General features: G+C 35.4%; 1 protein-coding gene across 2 annotated transcripts in view; it reads right to left on the bottom strand.

Moving 5' to 3' along the window:
- Positions 1 to 6,563: 6,563 nt before the first annotated feature.
- The window catches only part of Helz (Helicase with zinc finger), a 73,112-nt gene continuing 60,454 nt past the window's right edge, over positions 6,564 to 19,221 (bottom strand). For both annotated transcript variants that reach the window (XM_071591277.1, XM_071591278.1), the window contains exons 26-27: positions 12,886 to 13,608; positions 6,564 to 9,568 (exon numbers count right to left, since the gene is read on the bottom strand). In XM_071591277.1, coding sequence (XP_071447378.1) covers positions 9,056 to 9,568; positions 12,886 to 13,608 — 1,236 coding nt within the window. In that variant the 3' untranslated portion in view covers positions 6,564 to 9,055. The remainder of the gene's footprint in view (positions 9,569 to 12,885; positions 13,609 to 19,221) is intronic.

Raw genomic sequence — 19,221 nt, 5'->3', positions numbered from 1 at the left:
ATATTTTGTCATATGAGAGAATACAAACAATGGCCTGCATGCCCATGACAAACATATCAAGTATGATAATTTTGGCTTACAGGAATATGTCTGAATAAAATACTCCTGTAAAAACATCAAAAACCTGTTAAGTACCTGATTATCACAGCAAACTTAGCTGCTATATGGCTAGGCAGAATAGGTGTGTTTCTGTAAATAATTTCGATCTTGATACATAGAACCAATACAATGAAATTATTATTTGGACAAGCTTGAGCCAATGAAATAAGTGCCACTGAAGGTCATATTTTGTAGTTTCTCAGGTACATTCAAGTTAGCTACTTATGAATATTAGGGAAAATATCACAGACATGTTCAAAGTGACTATCTAACATTTATCAAATTTCTAAGCTGTAAATGATGCTTACAAACAATCAAGTTACCAATAGTCAAGTATGCAACATGCCTAAACATTAATTTTACATAATTGCTTCATTAAAGTGAAAATTTAAATGGAAAAGTTTAATGATGTTACGGTAAAACAAAATAGGTAGGTATTCTAAAAGGCAGTTATCACAATTCCAGCAAGATAACAACTCTAGGTACTTTGTGAAATGGAGTATTCTGTAATTAATGATTGATCTTATCAGTCAACCTTTGTTAAAATTCACATCTATTTTATAAATCTCAATCACAACATTCCTGATTTTTATAAAAAAATATAGTATTCCTTCCACTTGCAGATAAAAATAAGTAATGAAAATGACAAAATAACCTCATCAACATCCAAATAGGGTAAATGAACATTAATTGAAAAAATTCAATGTCAGAAAAAAAGCAAAACAATAACTTAAAAAAAATGAAAGGGGTGTACTCACCTAAAATTGGATAGTTAATTGCATAAATACATCTTTTCAAGATAAGACTAGGATAGCCCAGCCATTCTTCTATCTTCTGATAAAATGAATATATTGAATAATAATTGCTATAAAAAAGGTTATGAATGTTTATACATTACATTCATGAGTCTTCACTGCTTCCTTTTTTCTAATACTCACTTGCATTTCTTAGCACACATTTTTTTGTTTCACAATTATTAATTAATGATTTCTAATAAAACATCTATTTGCATTTAAAAAATAAAGTCTATTGCACTGATAACCTCCAAGATTTTAACTCTCGTACATAGTAGTATAGGTTACAGATGCTCAGAATCATATGAGGGCCAGAATCTAGTTCAATACGTTTTACATTAAGTGTAACCATTACCTGCTAAGAATATCTATTCTTGGATACTCAAGTTATACTCTTCAATAAACAGTGAATGATGAACTATATGTAATTAACCAATTATTAAAGTGATAAAGCTAATAATTACTAGCAGATTATTCAATAAACTACCAGGAACCAGTTTCTCATAGGTCACAAGTCCTTTAAATAGTCTAAAACACTAAGTAGTTATAAGATGAGTCTCTGAGCAAAATATATGGTCTTGTAAAACATGGTTTCGAGAAATTGGTCCTAAACCTTTCCAGGAAATTTAGTTTAAATGGTTCCAGAGTTTTCACACTTCATGGAAATATTTTAATGAGAGGAAACTGGTGCCTTGTGAATAGCTTGCCAAATTATATGCTAATTGATCCTTAAATTACTCTTGAGAGGCTTCTTTTGACCAAAAACAGCTAATAGTAAGTTTGAATAATTACTCTGTAATAATTATGTATGCTACTTTAAACCTATACCCGTTTTGTTAAAGATTAACTACTTTGTGTGAAATTGAATGAAACAGTGTCTCTTACCATGCAAACAGTTCTCTCTTCACATCTTTGAGAAAAATATACCAATACATTTCAATGGACCAATCTTTCTTTACCTTGTAAATGACAATAGTTAATAATGATACAAGCTAGCAGAAAAATTTGAACTAATACCGCATGGGAAACCATGCATTAAATATCTCTGTTTGTGAAGCAAATAAGGTCATACTGGATAGAACAACTGAGCTTGAATGTTTTTGATCTCATGTTGGCAGGGAAATATTTGAAAACAGAAAATGCCTCATCACGCTTTCTGATGCTGGACATTGCATTAACATGCACATACATAGCCCTGTAATTTCCATAATGGGGTCATTATAAAAGCATTACTGTTTTAAATTCTGTATTAACCTCAAGTAGCATCATTCAATAGTGTAATGAATAAGCAATTTTTTACAGCATGCTATTCATCTCAAAACTGAAAATAGACCCTTGTAATGCAAAGTAATGAAAACATTTTCATTCAGCATTGCCTTCTTGTAGAGTTATAAATTGAACGGACATGGTTATTCCAGGGGCTAAGGGCATGCCACTCCACAAACACAACGAAGAAAAATCATTTACTCGAAAACACTGATTCCATACCCATGCTAGGGTTTGAACCCATGATCTAACAGTTAGCTGATTACCATCAGCCTTTCTCGATAATTAATGTTTTGTAGCATTTGCTTAGGAAATTTTATCTGAGACAGACATGCTGTTTAAAATGTAACATGCATCCAGAATTCCCAAATTTAGATCACAAGTTATTTTTTATGTACTTGCCACTGTCTGGTTGCACCAAGAAGAAGCCTTGAATATATGACCACTCATAATATTGTATATTTAAATAAATTAATTAAAACTTAATGACAATTAGAGGAATTAAAAAAATTTTCAAAAGAAGAACAGCAACTAGTGATAAATACTTATGCATCAATAATGTTTAAAGCAATCCCATTTGGGAATACTCTTAGGAAACCAAGATTTGTAAAATCAGGCCAATATATAGGTTAAGAAGACATTGCACATCAGACTGCCGTTTTTTCAAGACTCTGAAATAATTTAATCCCTATTACCACCATAGTTACAGTCTGTCTTAATGTATATCTAAATGGTTCACCATGAGTCACTCTATTTAATGTTATAATATTAATTCAAAATTCACTACTTTCATCGATATACAAAACTAATATTGATTAATGGCTGGTTAGAATTAATAATATTTTAAATCATTAAATTACCTTGAAGGACAATAAATCTAGCAATATTCTTAAATGAAAATAACTCCTTAAAAGTGTGGCTTCATCCATGTGTACATTTGCGGCAGACTTGTTAGTTTATCAATTGAATTACCTGGATTTGGGTCAAATCAAGATGTTTGCTAATGTTTGTGGAGAGGAACCAAATGATTATTAGCATGATTATCTTTACTCCTTACAATGATGATTGAAATAGGCAAAGCATAAACATAGGCATCCTTTCTAGCCTTCTGGAGCATAATTCTCCAATTTTTTTCATTTGTGAACATCCTGAGTTCATTTTCCTGCAGTATAAACCATTAAAGGAAATATTACATATTTCTTAGAGCAATGAGAATCCATTACCCTGAAGATTCTCATGGAGTGATCATTTATTTGGACATACCACTGACATGTTTTTTTATATTAAATATATTACAGGATGTATTGTATGCATGATATGTATTTAGTCCATTTGTATATTTCCTGTCTCTTGGTCACATGCACATACATAGCCCTGTAATTTCCATAATGGGGTCATAAAGCATTATTTTTTTAGATTCTGCATTGCATCCTCAAGTAGCATCATTCAATAAAGCTATCTGAAGAAGCATTTTTTTATAACACTCACTCCCAACCACTTTTCATCTCCCAACTGAAAACATGCCCTTGTAATATCAAAGTTGGATTGATTCGCCATAAAAATACTAAAATGCAAGTAACTCAGATGAAGTACTAAGGAATAATGCTACCTGAAAGATAAAAACGTGCCTCCCTTTATGCATTTTAAGGGGGAAAACAAAAAAAAGCAGGTAGAACTACTCAAACTTTCTTGTATAGAACTTTGTCAGAAGATATCCCCAAACCATTATTACGAACACAGGATTTCTTTGGCTTAGAGCTTCAGCAATTATTCTTATACTCCTTCATATACACAACTCATCAGATTCCACCTCCAGTGTTCCTTGACTTTGTTCAAGTCAGTATTTTGAAATTTATTCATTTCATAGCGAAGAATTTAAATAATGCACAAGGAAGAATCAAAACAACTTTGCATTTCCAAAGGATAGAATATTTATTGTCAACTAATTTCACTAGATTGCAGCATCATCTGGACCCTCCAGTGCAGCGAAATGAAAAGTGACCAGTCCAGATGACGCTTGTGTAGCAAAACTAATTGACAGTAACAATTCTATCCCGTGGAAATGCAAAGTCATTACAACTTTTCCTTGTGCATTACAATGGAATTCCACGCAGTATTGACCTCAACAATATCTCAAATAAAAAGAATTTAAAAAAATAAACGAAATAATTCAAATGTATGTATACTTTCTCAAATATGTCCAACCTTCATGCCACTACAAACATACGAATAAACCTGGATATCTATTATTTAACTTTTTAAGGAACAGATTTTTACTGAGAAGGCATCCACATTTGAAAAATTTAATCTCTTGGTCTTCTCTTCACAACGCACGTATGTTTCACCAGAAATGTTACAACAATGTATACCATTTCTCTCTCTCTAACTTTGGAAAAAAAGTTCTAAAATAAATGCCCTACTGGGTAGTATATACTCAATCGTGGATGTACATGTCTGAACATGTCTCATATGCATGAAACACCCATTTGAAGCATCAATACAATATTTTCTGAGGTTTGGATGGCAGGCTTAAATTTGACAGATAAGCCCAGTCAGACAATTTGCCGAGAAGACATTTATATTAAGCTAATAACAAAGCAATCTTATGAAAGGATAATGGCTAATTAAAATAGATTGAAAAAGAGAAAAGAAAAAGATATCAATAAAAAATATATAAAATTATACCATGACAAATTTTCTTACAATATAAATCCTTTATTTAAAACTGATCATGTATATATCTAGTAAATTCTAATGTAAAACTTGAGCAAATATTAAATTTCATGACAAAATATTCACATCATACTTGTATTTTAGTTGTTTTTTTTTTGGAATTACAATTTTCTATGCTCCTGCCATGAAAGCCAAAAATCCACTTTGTTTAATTCTGTGTGATGTGATATTCCACATGGTATAGTATTTGATAGCAATTGATTGGAAACCAGGTTGAAACCTACGTTTTGAATTTGGCCATCCTCAAGTACACCCGGGATGTATGCTTTTTTGAGTATCAGATTATAGGGGAAAAAACAAGACAACCAGGGAAAGGAATGGAACCTAACAATGTTACACGTGCCATAATCCTTGGTACGAGTTGAGCTCTACCCTCTTACCTATCCAACCTGCATAAGGACTAAAGACTGTGATGTGATGCACCCAACTTCAGGTCTATTAACCACTGATAAAGGTACTACATTCGTGAAAAAATTATATAATTTATCAATTTTTGGGAACAGCGAACAGCGTTTTACATGATTTATATTAACATTTATGTTCTGTGATGGTAAACTGGAAAACTACTCGTTATAATTCTTAGTTGCTGACTCAAGGAGCAATATTATCTTCATTTCCATGAACCTCAAACAATTCTTTGAAAAATTAAATCTTTCTGAAAATCAACTTAGCAGAGTTTTGGACATAGACAATATCCCACTAAAATGTGTTCAGTATGACAACTCAACACATTTTGCAGTTAAGTAAACAAAAATGTAAGAATGAACTTTCAGATCACATGAAAATGATTTCTCGACCATTAGAATTTAAAATAAAAGAGTTGCACAGGAAATATAATTAAAAAGCTACTTTGTAGCAAGGAGATTACACCTTGATCTTAAAACATTCAATTACTATGCAATCAGTAATTTAGTAACTTTTTCAGGCTTAACATTAGCATTGCCTTCAAATTAAGCTCGATAGCCTATACAGACACTAATTCACATGCAGAAATTATCACACTAACTCCCAGCATTGGAAATAAAATATTTTTTTCATCCAATATAAACGCAAAAAGTTATTTTGTATTTACATGGAAATACTTTACTTCTTTTCTTTTTCACCATTTCCAAAAACTATCATGCATTAAAATCATCTGCCATGTTTAACATCCATTGCTAATGGCACAAAAAACATCACAGCCTTCCTGGATAAACTTCTAAATTGATTACATTCATTGCATGACATTATATTTAGATGATGCAAAAAAACTCAAAGCAAATTAATAACTATGCACTACTATTTTTGAGCAAATAGTATGCATATTTTTACTTAGACTCTCCAGCAGTACACAAGTATAAGATTCATTTGCCAACAGAGGTTAGAAAAATCACGAGAAACAATTACTTCACGAGAACCAAATGTCATTCAAACATTACTTGAAACAGGGGATTCATCCTATTTCTAAAAACATTTCCAATTGAAAATGGCTTTTTTTGGTGACATTTTTAAAAAACTGTTCATTAAGTCTTATTCTTTTTTTTGCACATAGTGCTTAAATCCAAGCCTTTCCCTAAAAAACATTACTTACATTGATAAAAGTTACCTTGCATATCTTTCTCTCTTCCAGGTATAACGGTCTTTCCTTAAGTACTGATGACTATGTAATATCATTAAACACACAACTGCAGGACAATATATGAAGGTAATTATTTTTTTCTAAAATTTTGATGGTTTCATATAAGCTAGCATGACATTATTATTAACATAATTTTTAAAATAGTTAAACTCCATTAGGGAGGCCATTTGGAAAAATCAGAGGTGATATATTGTTATCAATGCCTAAAAAATTCTCCTAAACAACTGAACAAAAAAACAAATCAAAGGATTAAATGGACAAAATAACAACTGCCTAAGTGAATTTGAATTTCTTTAATTCTACAAAAAAATAAATGGTCCACCAAGATATCTTCAAAGATTTTTTTCATTTTTCTTCCTTAGTTGATTTTTTTGTATTTTCCATATGACTATGGGACGTTGAGCCACCCCAAAAAATGGTGCAAGCACTTGTCACCGAACAAGTAAGGTGTGCTTTAGTGCTAAATATAGAAACACCAACCCATGATCAAAGTTCTTCCATTATAAATTCTACAAATATATTCGAAGAATACAACTCTAAAATATATGTATATATATATTTTTATATATGTGTGTGTATATATATATAATATGTATATGTTCCCAACTTTGAACAACCAAATACTGAAAATTTCTCTAATATGAGGAGAACACTTCATCAAGAGTTACTTTTTTCATTATTTAGCCAACTCTTTCACATGAATTAACCACACACAGGTAAAAGCAATTAAGTGTTAACAATATTTGATAGTTTTCATTTCATTTTCAGCAGACAGAAATCAAACAAAGTCCTCTTCAATTTAGTCTTTAAAAGCAAACTCCATTTCAATGTGGCAAAAAATACCACACAGATTCATCACACACACAAAACTGTACAAATGATAAACAGTTGGTTTGCAAAATGATATAAAATAAATAATATTAATAAAATGTTCTTGGGACTTTACACACGAGAATTAGTAACTGTGACAAAAAGACTCAATTAATTGATTAAATGTCTTATTTGTAACAATTACATTCAGCCACAATTGCTGAAAACCTTAGCCATCAACAACAACACCTACAATCCAAAAATTCTGGAACAACATAAAAAAATGTTGTCTCCATAGCAAAGAAACAAAATATATTTATACAGCTCATAAATGAAAATAATGACAAGACCATTAACTTTTCTATTTGCCAAGGATAAAATTATAATTGGATGAGAAACATACACCTAAACAAGTGATTAAAAAATTACAATGGAAATATGAGAAAAGGGGATTCCAGCTCACAGGAAACATCTCCATCTCATGAACGACTAACACCTGATTCATTAGAGTGTGAACAAGAAGGTAATTTGTATAAACATAAGCATCATTTCTTGTGTAGCAAGGGATGTTAATAATAATCCATGTGCCAGCACTTGCAATGACTTTTAATTCATGAGGCAAGAGGGACGGAGGATTTGGTGATGGGCAGGAGAATTCATGGCTTGCTTAGAGGAGTGCTGTCTTTTTTTCCAAACGTTTGTTACTTCGAAAACGATCTTAAATTTCACAAACATTTTCTTACCTCCTTAAGCAAGACAATTAATATTGGGAATACAAATATTTTCAATCACCCAAGCCATCCTTTTAATCAGTTCATGAACATTACCAATTAGACTCAACAATGACTCTTGCCAATTTTGTATGCAAATGAGTGTGGCCTCAATCTATTTAGCATATATGTTACAAAAGAAAAGGAAGCCTACTCAAATCATGATATTCTATCACACCCATGCTATCAGGCCGACTCCAATGACAGACCATTGAAGTCCTAACTGGAAAACATCTTGGCTTCACTGTACAAGCTGAGATTAATTTTCAAAATTATTTGTTGGCTTTTGTCCTTGCATTTCATTGTCATGATGCCTAAAATAGACTTTTCAATTATTTTATAAAACAACTGCAAATATTCCATTTGAGAATAAAATGTACAGATACGAAGACAAATTTCTTATTTAATGAACTTCACCATCTCCTATGAAATTTTTTTTTTACATCACCACACAGTTTCAGTTTTATATTGAATGAAAATTAAGATTAATCTATATAATTTACAGTCCAATGTAGGAAAACCGACTTAAGTTGTAACTATCCCAAAACTAGCCTCCAGACCCTGCACTAAAACCATCAAATCATGTCCACCAAACCTTCAGAACAAAAAGCACTGCAGATTAACAAGCAACACTACAAACATCACTCACACTCCATTGAGGAAAATGTCTTCAAAATTTGCAGGAAAAACTGCCATTCAGACAGTGCAATGTGGATGAAAAGATGACATGCAAGGTACTTGACAAAATCTGATTTGTATCATTACATTTCAAGTCTCTTGGGTAATGAAACTAAAAAATCCAACCATACTTCTGTGAGAGATTAACAAATTCTCAGACTAACACATGAAATCCTCGATGGATGATTGATACTTAACAATTAACCTACATGATGGGTCTTTAATATCTTTCGTTTAAAAATACTAGTAGGTGATGAAATGAATTAAGAGAAAATTGACTATTCATTTCATGCAAAGTAGTGATAAAGTCCTGGGGCACCTCTATGGTTTCCTGTTCCACCTTTACCTCCACCAAGTTCCCGTAACAATGAGAATGGATCCCCTCTTCCTTGCCCTTTCATGCCAGGATTTGAGCTTGTTTGTGGCTGCTGAGGAGCTGGTGGTTTCTGCTGGGGTTGAGCACGAAGCACACTTGCATAGGTAATGACAGGTGCTTGACGCTGCTGTTGAGACTGTTGGAAACCATCTGAAACTCCTCCGCGCCGCTGTTGTTGCGGTGGCTGTTGTTGCTGATGCCTCGGCTGACTTTGTTGTGGCACCGTGTTGCCAACATGTCGTGGAGGTCCTGGTTGAGAATGATGATTGCCCATGTGCTCAGCATTATTCATTGGTCTCTGCTGTTGTTGTTGTTGCTGCTGCTGTTGCTGTTGTTGCACTTCAGAATGTGATTCTTCGGATGTAGGAACTCTCATAGTTGTCATTCCTCCACGCACCACATGCTGATTTGGGGATCTTCGGCCCTGAAAGCAAGGAATTTATTTTGACAATGTTTTCATTTGAATATAACCAAATGGAAAATCATCCCAAAATATAGTCAAATAAAATATAGTGTAGGTTATCACAGATTACACTTATATACTTGATAAGATTCAGTGGTATAAGAAGTTAAAATACTTCTTCATGAAGGAAATGTTACTTAAAATAGTTCAAGAAACATCATCAAACTTGGCTACCTTAGAACTATCAATGCTGAAATTTTTCAACTTCACTCATAAATTGTGCCTCTTGATGACTACTATATTATCCATGCAGTGACTACTATTAAAAAATGCATACTATTCAAATTTAACATTAAGGAGCTAGGGATAACATAAGGGCATGTTATTAGATATTATGCACATGTGGGGGGTGTAAAAAAGATTTAGTTCAAGACCTAACTATAGCACAAAAATAGCTTAATTACTTAAGCTGAAATGGGAATTGAAAAAAATATATTTTAATAACAGAAAATATTTGATTTGTGACATGATGTTCAATTTATAAACATCAAAAATAATAACACCAAAATAAATTTAGTTTACCATAAAAATGAAATTACAGCATGCCCTCACTAATATGAGCTATACAGAGTCTTTGTTTTATTAATATTGATTCTCATCCCATATCTATCGCACTGAATTTCCAATTCACTCAGCAATGCTCGCAACCCTTTGGCTGACTTACAAACTCAAGCTTGGCCATCAGCAAAGCTAACCGATTTTACGAATTCCCTGCCGACTTTCATTCCTATCTCCGGTTCTTCCCATGCCTCTTTAATCATTTCCTCCACATATACATTGAACAGCAAAGGTGATAATGGACAACCCTGCTGTACACCTCTTCCTAACATTGCCCATCCAGACTCTCCACAAACTTTCCATATCCTCGCACTGAGTCTTCCACCATGCTTCTGCTTTATTTGTTATTTAACTCTTTGTACTTCCTTCTGCCAAACTGTGTGTTTACATTCTTTTCCTTCTCTTATCTATTTTTCTAATCATCTTATCCCTGATCCATAATTTCCTTGTCCTTTTGCTATTTTCAGTTCCTAGAGTTCATTTTTCGGCTTTCGATATCCCTTGATTTACATATTTCCATTTTTCCTTGATAGTTCTCCGCTCTTTTCCCTCTTTTATGATTTTCTCTACAGTCAGATGATACTCCTTCCTTGTCATTCCAGTTAAGCTTCTAAATTCCATTTCCTAATCCACTGCCCCTGCCTTCTCTTTTTGAATCAGCCGCTATACTTCATGAGCACTAAATTGTGGCCCAAGTCCGCACCCACTCACAGGAAGCTGTGCGAATTGATCACACAGTTCCTAAATCTGAGCCCACCCATAATATAGTCTAACTGATACCTTTCTGAGTCACCTGGCATTTTCCATATATACCTATGCCTTTTGTGGTTTATATACTAAGTGTTGGTGATGACCAACCCCTGTCTCCTGCAGAATTCAATTAATTTCTCCCCGCGGTCATTCCTCGTACCTAAACAGTAGTCCCCCACCTCATCACCATCTCTTCCTTCACCGACTGTTGCATTCCAATCCCCTAATAAATGAAAAAGAAAAACTTTGTTCCAATCCACCACTTTATTTCTGGTACGACTAGTTTCGACGCTACGGCGTCATCCTCAGGTACCTGAGGTACCGTAGTACTTCCTCCTTATGATAGCTTGGTGGCATGTATATCTGAACAATGACTAAGTTGGTTGGTTCTGCTTTTATCTCTAATAGTAATATTCTACCCATTACCTGTTCTATGTTGAATACCCTTCTTCCTATCTCTTCATTTAATACTATGGCAGACCCTCGTTCGCTCTCGTCCCCTATGCTGTATATTACTCTACTATAACAATCACTCCAGTAGTCCCAGCTATCCTTCGATCTCACCTTGCTTTGACCATTAGTATCTATATTTCCTATTTCTATCTTTCTCTAAATATTCTTTAATTTTCCTGTTCTCAACATTGTCTTAACATTCCAAGTTCCTATTCCAACTAATTCGTTCTTCTTCTTTATATTGTCCTGCTGCTGTCGGTTTTCCTTTGCAAGGGTTTCTTGAGATGATGACCGCAGAAGCCTTGCCTCTCCCGCAGCCGGGCATGACACTTGGCCAATAGGGCCGAGTCCCGTAGTTGCCAGGACTGATTTTCTCTATACTGAACATCATAAGAATCTTCGGAATAAAAATTGAGATGGTTTAACATTGCCTTCCTCAATAGTGTATTTAACGTGACACCATCATTCAATGGCCACCCAACTGGGGTCAGATGCCTTTGCAGCCACCTCACTGAGGAACAGATGCTGTGTGGACTACCTTTCATCTGGCTCCTAACCTTCGAACTATCTGACCTGGGTGACCCTACCTGGGGCAATTGTTATTGCCCCCACCAGCACAGCTCTAGGGGCCATTGGAACACACAAGCCCTTCCACCACATCAAGGTTTTAGTCAAAAGGAGGGTGACAAGGATTAATGCCAAAAAATTACCCTGGAGTAAAATACCATATAATAAGATATAAAATTCAAAATTATTGAAATGTAATACTATCTGACCTAATAATTAAAGCGAAGTATAGTAAATGGATAATTTATAAAGATAAATATAGTCCGATAAGGGAAAATGAATATGAAAATATTACTAAAAATAGCTGAAGTTACTAAATCAAAAGAAAGAAATGGAAAACTTTAATAAAAGACTGCTGATTGAATTGTAATGTGACATTAGAACTTTGCAAAAACCAATATGCAGTTTTGCAAATACACAAAAACGTTTGCACAAGCTATCTCAAATATCAACATATTTACATTCAGACCATCTGTTTATTGTGTATTATTAGCTACATAGATGGAGGTACTACTACATAGGATGTTCAAACTCAAGCTGCCTTTACATCAGGCGCCTAACATTTAGGCACCTAAAAGCATGCTCCCCAATGCCTAAACAGACTGGACACGGCTTAAGGTGCTACTCCTACTCTCAAGCTGTTCCATTTGCTAGGATTGCATCCCATAAATGTTAAAATCTTTATCAACCACTTTTTGGAATCTCCTTCAATTAGTACATCTTACAGTACATTAAAGTGAAGCCAACTTTATGATATTTAGCATATTAAATATTAATGAATACATCTTAAAATTTACACTCTCATTGAATTATTTTAAACACCGGCATGACTGTCAATGATGAAAAATTAATAATTTTGGATAAAATGCTAAAATCAGAGAGCCCCTGTGGAAAAAAGTGCAAGGAACATTGAAGAACTCCAATTAGAAGACTTTAAGATTACCACTTACTGTATGCGCAGCCGAACGTGAAAATGGCACCATCACCTGGGGCCTGGGCTGCATTGCTGGTGGCACGCCTGAACTTCCCCGCTCCCTCCCTTCATTTCTTTGCAATCCTGATGAAACTGCAGCTCTAGCATAACCTGCAAAAGCACTGCTGCTACCACTACCAGTTTTTTCCCCTGCAGCATTCCCAAAATTGTCAGCATTAGAGTTTGTATGTGTGTTTGATGGTATAGGTGAAGATGTAGAAGTTGAGGAGGGAGAGGGTGAAGGAAGGAATCCAGATGCCCTCTGATTCTGCGGAGGGGCAGGGGGAGATGGCGATCTTTCTCCACCCGCTCTTCTTCTGTACAAAGGAACCGATGATCCGGGCTGGCGTGAGAGTATAGGAGGTGAGCGAGGGGGGGAATGTGGCCTACCATCCACCGATGAGCCAGGCATGGTGGACTGAGGCATCATGGGGATATCACTGACAGAGGGGATGTGTGGAGGGTTATCTAGATTGACTCGGGATGACGACTCGCCTAGACCCAGATTCGGTGGGAGGCGCAAAGAGAGATCGAATGCAGAAACCGACGTTGGAGGACCGGAGAGGTTTAATTCTGGGTCTGAAGGAGCTAGTGTGGCCATCGCTCCATGACCAACTTCTGGAGCACCACCATACCAGCTATGACGCTTCTCTGGTGGAGTGGCAGGTAATGGAACAGCTATTCTGGATAGATGGTTCATCTATCAAAAAAGAAATGACATGATTTAATGAATATAATACAAGCAATGTAAACCAAGCATTTTATAATAAAGTGGGATAAGTTTCAAGATGCCACAACTACAATGAAACCAAAAATACACATTATATAAATGGTTTAAGTGAATTAATGGACACTTCATGCAAGAGATAAGAAGTGTGGAAATTCACCAACTGATTTCCTTCCGACGCTTCAAAATTTCGTTACTTCCCAAACCTCACATAGCTTCCCTTAAATATTTCTTTGGCCATTGATGATCCTGACATCTTATTAATGAGGTCGGCAAAAATCACTTTACCCTTCACACAAATTATAATCTTGTTAATGGTGTCGCATTGCAATTGCTATTTGTTTATGCAAATGAGAAGCAACCTTTCAACATCGTTGAGAATACATAACCATTGCATAGATACTCTTGTAACTGTTGCCGACCCTGGTGGCGGCGGGGTAACGTCCTCGTCTGCCATTCCAAGGGTCGCGGGTTCGATTCCCGCCTGGGTGAGTTTTCCTCCACCTAGGGCTTGGGTGTTTGTAAATGTGATCATTGTTATCGTTGTTAATAGTTCGATGTAAAGGCCAGAATGTGCTGTTTTCGGACTTATACTGAATAAATAAATAAATAACTCTATTTGAAGCATCTATCTCCTTAGTCTTTCCCATGTTCTTGAAGAAAAGGCTAATCATTGACGTCGACCAATTGTTGATGTGCACACTAGATGAGCCACACTCACACCTTGTTCCTAATTTTCTATGATTTTACTTTTCATTTCTACTGTTATTCCGTTTCTCTTATGGCTTTCTTCTTATGAAATTTTCTTTGGGTTAATTTTTAAAAATATGCACAAAATATTATTATAGTTTGCACAAAAACCTCACTAATGTGAAAAGTGTTTGTTTGGTCCATGTGACGCAATTAAAAAAATTGAGTGTAAACAAGACGAAGTCCTACATATTGTGACAGATCTACAGGTCAAGCTCAAGGACTGTTTGAAATTAATAAATGACCAGTCAAAGGAAATCGCCATTCTAAAAACGAGTCCACTGAAAACGCATGAGAAACCGAGGGAAATACCGGGTGACGTCAAGATATCGATCACCAACTCATTGGAAAGTGAGCGATCGCAACTTCCCGTGAAAACTGTGAAAGAGAAGAAAAGTAACATGGAACGGTTTAATTATTCTCAAGTCGGAGCTACTGATAATAATACTAATAATAAAGAGCGTGCTCCTAAGGTGACGCTGCCGTACTCTTCCGTTGCTCGCAAAGGAAATGTACAGCCACCACCTGTGGAACCGCATACCACTGCATGCAACATGAGGAAAGAAGACGACGAGGGCTACACCATGGTCTCATATAAACGGAAACCTCGGCCAAAGCCAATTGTGGGGACGTCAAACTTGGACAGTGATTTAGTCGGGCTGCCGAAAATGGTCCACATACACGCTTGGCGATTCAAAGAAGACACGTCAATCGAAGCAGTTAAAGGTATCTAGAGGCACCTATACCTCTTTTCGTGTATCGGTCGGTGAAGACTTAAAAGATGTCGTGGAAAGTCCCGACTTTTGGCCGAAACATGTTTGTGTCAGTAGGTTTTTTTTTCTGAAGGCCCGCCTGACCTCCGCAAAGGGTTAGTCAAAGTTAGACAGCCATTAACAATCGCGCAAGTAAATATTCAGTGCCTTAGGAACAAAGTAAACCTGCTTGAAGTGGCTATGAACGAGTGTGAACCAGACTTTTTGTGTATTACAGAGCATTGGTTAAAATACAAAGAACTTAAGGTTATTTCACTCTCAAATTACTCCCTAGTGTCGTCATTCTGCCGGGCCACGTATAAAAATGGAGGTGTGGCCATTTTCGTGCATAGCAGAATAAAGGGGACTATTAACTCAGTTCACGTGCCTGTGAAGGAAGAAAAAACCTTTGAATGTGCAGTGTGTTTCCATGAAACTCCAGTGGGATTGCTTGTGCTCATCTCCATCTATAGATCACCAACTGGTGATTTTCATTCATTCATTAAAAAACTGGACCAACTCATTTGCTCCTTATATGCAAGCAACAGGATACTCGTGCTGAACGGCGATCTCAACTGTAATCTCTTAGTTGACTCCCCTCACAGATCAGAATTGTTGAATCTGTTCAAAACTTATGGCATGGAATGTTTTAACAATAATCCTACCAGAGTCACTCCCACATCTGCCACCCTAATTGATTACGCTGTGACCAACTTTAACCATGAAAAAGTAGTCACAACTGTTTGCGACCTAGGTATAACAGACCATTGCATGGTGAAAATAAGTATCGATACTAACCAACCAATGGATAGTCCAAATGATAAAACTTACCCAAGGCGGTCTCTCACTCATGGAAATATGCAGCATTTTCTGCTCCTTCTTCAGTCCCAAAACTGGGACAATGTCTATGACCTTAAGTCAGTAGACGAAGGTTTCAATTACTTTTATTCAATTTTCAAACACAATTTTGAAATGTGTTTCCCAGTAACACATCATAAAATATTTCATAGAACTAAATGTAAGCCATGGCTAACTGATGAGATCCGTTATTACTCAACTATCCTTAAAAAACTTGCTATCTCCAGTAAAAGTTCAAACAATCATGAACAAAGGTTACTCTATAAGGAATTTCAAAAGTATTACCGTAAACTGATTTCTACCACGAAAAGAACCTATAATGATAATAAGTTACTTAATTCCAATAACAAGTCCAAAACTGCATGGGAAATAATTAATGACTGTAGAGGTAAGAAAAATCCACAACTCACTCTCCCAAAACTTTGTAACCCTGAAAATAACACCGCCATTAGCTATTCATCTCTAGCTAATAAATTTAACAAATACTACGTATCAGCTCCTTGCCTAACTACTTCTCCAGCCAATGTGCTTTTAGCAAATGCACCATCGTCAATGTTTGCCAAGCCCTGTTCTGAAACCAATCTAAAAACTATTGTCTCCTCACTCAGAAACAAATCCAGTACTGGCCCAGATGAAATTCCTGGTAAAGTTGTTCATCATTGTTTTGAAGCCATAAAAGCACCCCTTTTATTTTTAATTAATGAATCTTTGATACAAGGGATTTTCCCATCCCAATTAAAAGAATCAAAAGTAGTGCCCATTTATAAAAACCATGGCTGTGTAAATGATTTGAATAACTACAGACCAATAGCCGTCCAAAATACATTTGCTAAAATATTCGAAAAAGCCATGTATATGCAAATAGCATCTTATCTCGAAAAAAACTTCCTACTTTCTAATTCTCAGCATGGATTTAGATCGGAAAGGTGTACCACAACTGCCATATGTCAGGCAATCGACAGCATACTTAATTCATTAGATGCTAAACGCAAAACTCTTGGAATGTTTTTTGACTTGTCAAAGGCTTTTGATAATGTAAACCACAATAGACTACTAATTAAACTCAATAGAATAGGAATTAGAGGAAGTCCTTTAAACTGGTTGAAGTCCTTTATTCATAATCGCACTCAAAAAGTAGTGTTATCAGTTGATGGGTCAAAATATTCATCCGAAGCATACCAAGTTAACAAAGGTGTTCCACAAGGCTCAACCCTTGGGCCACTCCTCTTTCTGATATACATCAATGACCTACCTAACTGCTTACCAAATAATGATGGAATAATACCAGTGTTGTACGCTGACGACACTAATATAATAATATCAACACAAACATATCCCAGCCTTGTGGAAAAAGCTAAGTCTGTCACACTTGCTATAAACAAGTGGTGTACAGACAACCTTCTAGACTTAAATGTAAATAAAAGTAAAATAGTAAACTTTACACACAATAAGAACATATCAGATGATCTGCTGGTAAAAATCAATGACCTATCAATTGAGCGTGTGACAGAATGCAAATTTCTAGGTATTTCTCTATGTGCAAATATTTCTTGGGATACTCATGTAAAAGCCCTCCAACACAAGCTCAGTTCAACTTGCTACTTATTAAGACACCTGTATGAAACTACAAGTAAAACTGTACTACTCAATTTGTACTATGGGGAAATTTACTCAAATATAACCTACAGTATAATATTATGGGGATCAGCTGCTATTTCTCAAACCATCTTTAAAATGCAAAAGAAAGCTATTAGAATCATCGCCAGGAAACCTTACAATGCTCCATCAAGGCCTATTTTCCATGAATTAAATTTGCTACCACTCCCATGCATCTACATTATGTTTTTAATTCTATATATAAAAAATAACATCGGCAACTATTCTCTTAACTCTGCCTATCATCATCATTACACCAGAGGCAGGAATGACTTCCATTATGGGAATATAAGAACTAAAGCATTGAAATTAGGACCCAATGAAATGGGCATCAGATTATTTAACAAACTACCCAAAAGTATCAAGGATACACAGGGAACTGCCGTATTCAGGCATAAACTAAAAAGATATCTACAACGCAATATGTTTTACTCGGTTGATGAATATCTCAACAATATTCCCGACCAGTAAGTTCATACTTTTAGTTTCTAGCAATGGTAATGGTCTGATTCATGTTTGTGATCAATGATTTTTCTGAATTTGATATTGTATGTGCATGTTACAGCCGATGTTCATGGGTTTGTACCAAACACTTATGTAACTATGAGCATCTATTCTTTTATGTATCTTAACTGAGCCTGTGTCTTTGCTCCTCATTGACGTGCCTTATATCATGTACATACTTCACCCACCTGGTATTTTTGTATTGTGATCTCTGGGCAAATAAAAAGTAATAATAATAATAATAATAACTAATTATATTTTTTTACACAAGTTGGAAAAATGTGATTATAGCGATGCTAAGACGCTTGTGGAACAAGTGCTAAACACAAACTGCGGTAGCAGGTTTTCAATGAATCTGGGAATTCCCCTCTCCTCCTTATTAGAGTCATTTTTGGGACCAATATTTCTGCTTGTTATGCAAATTACTGACTGTCCGAAGTGCTCATGAACAGAGGTTCCAATGTACAATGATACCATAGCAAAAATTGTACGCAATAATCTTTCATTTGATTCTTCCAGAATGTCTCCAACCTCTCACACCTTACTAAGGAAACAATGAAATGTTTCCTTAGTAAGGTGTGGGAGTGTGTAGTAAGCGTAATGTGTCCCCCCCCTCCAGAAGGCTGGTCTATACAAATGATTGTGTAACGGTGGAATTTATAACCTTAGAGAGCACATCAACAGATGACTCCATAAATGTACTGTCATGGCGTTTCCCTGTTTCTTTGAATCCCAAGGAGAATTTTTACTACAATATTCTCAGTGTTACTAAGGATGATTTAATTTATTTCCCCGTCTTAGGTGCTCAATCCTCACATTGATCTGCAGCAATCTTCTAGTCAGCTCTATTTCCTACTCTACGTTTGGATTCAGTATAATTGTTACAGTTAACGCCTTACTCCATGGAATTCTTTTCCTCAATCCTCTGACAAACTTCTTCATTTGTTATGCTATCTTTCTAACTTTACATATAGGGTAACCCCACATGAATGCAATGATCTCTTACACATAAGCTGATGCTGCTTGTAGTAAAGATATGTTTCTAATTGTTAAATGCTATCTTTGC

This window comes from Hetaerina americana, unplaced genomic scaffold, assembly GCF_022747635.1.
Source record: "Hetaerina americana unplaced genomic scaffold, ioHetAmer1.1.p SCAF_1, whole genome shotgun sequence".
NCBI classification, from domain to species: domain Eukaryota; kingdom Metazoa; phylum Arthropoda; class Insecta; order Odonata; family Calopterygidae; genus Hetaerina; species Hetaerina americana.
Note: the sequence above shows the minus strand (reverse complement) of the source record. Positions and strands in the feature narration are given on the sequence as shown.